This window comes from Bactrocera latifrons, unplaced genomic scaffold (assembly GCF_001853355.1).
Source record: "Bactrocera latifrons isolate USDA-ARS-PBARC rearing strain unplaced genomic scaffold, ASM185335v1 scaffold_1397, whole genome shotgun sequence".
Taxonomy (NCBI): domain Eukaryota; kingdom Metazoa; phylum Arthropoda; class Insecta; order Diptera; family Tephritidae; genus Bactrocera; species Bactrocera latifrons.
In genome coordinates, this window is record NW_017534849.1 from 5328 (window position 1) to 7243 (window position 1916).

At 30.4% G+C, this 1916-nt stretch overlaps 1 protein-coding gene across 1 annotated transcript in view; it reads right to left on the bottom strand.

Moving 5' to 3' along the window:
• Window positions 1-1384: 1384 nt before the first annotated feature.
• The window catches only part of LOC108965351 (ATP-dependent RNA helicase vasa), a gene marked incomplete at its 5' end in the record, with an annotated part of 6489 nt that continues 5957 nt past the window's right edge, over window positions 1385-1916 (bottom strand). The window contains one exon of the mRNA XM_018927701.1: window positions 1385-1660. Coding sequence (XP_018783246.1) covers window positions 1595-1660 — 66 coding nt within the window. The remainder of the gene's footprint in view (window positions 1661-1916) is intronic.

Sequence of the window (1916 nt, forward strand, 5' to 3'; positions counted from 1 at the left end):
ATAATTTTCTCTTTTTTTATGTATTTTTAAACCTAAGAAACAATAAAACCATAAAATATGTATTTATTTTTACCCTTGGGAAATAATGGGTTAAAGGCGACGAGTTTCCAGTGTTCAGCAACAGTGTTCTTATTCGTAACAGTTCGCTGCGACGTTTTTCGGCATTCGTGTTTCTTGCATGGTACATAGTTGCATTTGCGTATTTTTTTTAATTAATATTTTGAATATATTTAAAAAATTTAATTTCATCTTTTGGTAAGTAATTTGCAAATATGTATACAAATATGCATAATATAATATTTTGGAAAATGGAGTATGACGAAAAAATCGAATTAATTAAAGATGTTGTATGATGTATGTATGAAGGAAGCCATACAAATTGATTCAGACGATAGTGAAAAGGGTGATATACATATGAATGTGAAGGTCTGTTATATAATCTTTGTTTTAATTTTGAACTATAAATAAAATGTATATCTTAATTGACAGAACTGAATAATATGTGATAAAGTGGACTAAATGCCTATAAGGAAAAAGAGACGACAGTGGGTTAAAGTAAAGAGTAGACAATGGGTTAAAGTAAAGTGAAAGAGTATGAGAAAAAACTTTAACAGAGTTGCGCAACACAAATTGCTCGTGTGATGTGTTGAACACTATGCTCGCGACAGACTGCAGCAGCACGACAGTGAACTGAAAATGACGTTGTGAATCCTACAGCATGAACAAAACAACGCAGTTGTCCATTTTGCATGTATACAATTTCGTTGTACCATGCATTTCAATGAAATTTTAATATTTTGTTCAAAGTGAGATTTTGTATGCAAAAAATAAGTAAATGGGTAAATTTATTTGTTTTAAATTATCAATTGTTATTGCAAATGATGTAACAGAGATATTTTATGCTTTTATTTGTAAAACAACGTCAGGTTTGTTAGAGCTTTGAATCATTTTACATTTTACATATTAGTGGCAACACCACTCTTCCTCATCTCTCTACTGTCGTTGGCGAATATAAGAATATATCGAAGTTAGCGAGAACGACAACTGTCGGCCTGCAGCTGTCAAAACAGGTATGTCCATAAGACCGTGTGTATTTTAATATTTGACAGATGTCGTTTGCAGTCTGTCGCGAGCATTGTGTTCAATACATTAGGCGTAATTATTAAAGGTCTTATTTACATACATAATATTTTCTAGTAGATACAACTGCTCACATAGTTTCAAAAATTAGCTCGTTTACAATGAGGATATGCGAAGAACTGGTTAACAAACCACTAGAAAAAAAGTTAAACGTTAGGGTCATTGTTCCGAATTTACTCTAAAACCATTAAAAACGCGGAGAGAATTTCCTAAACATTTTTAATACACAGACTTTTTTTTGTTATCAAAATTCATTTATTTCGTCTTGTACTTTTTGTTTTTATATAAACAAAATATTATATATAAATTCATGTAATAGAAGTAAAAATCATAAACTGCTAAAATAATTTGCAGGAGAGGAAAATCAATTAAGTTCAAAGTAAATGAAATTCTTACGAATGAAGCGCGTAAAAATTCTTAATAAAGGAATCTTGCATGTTCAATGTGTCCTCTCTTAATCCCAATTTTCTTCTTCTTCCAATGGACCAGGACCAGCCGAAGTGATGAAATTGTCATCGGACTGAAAAAAAATATATATATTACAGCATCTAAATACACTTATACATACATATTTAGCACAAATGTGTACATATATTTATCGAAGAAAATCAAATATTTTCAAAATATAAACAAAAAAAAAAAACGGAAAAACAACCAAATTCTAGCAGTTGCTCGGGTTACATACACTTGTGCTCACATAATTAAGCCACTGCATAGCAAAACTACGTTTCTGAAAATAAATTCACCGAATTAGCTTTTCATTTGTATAACGGTAT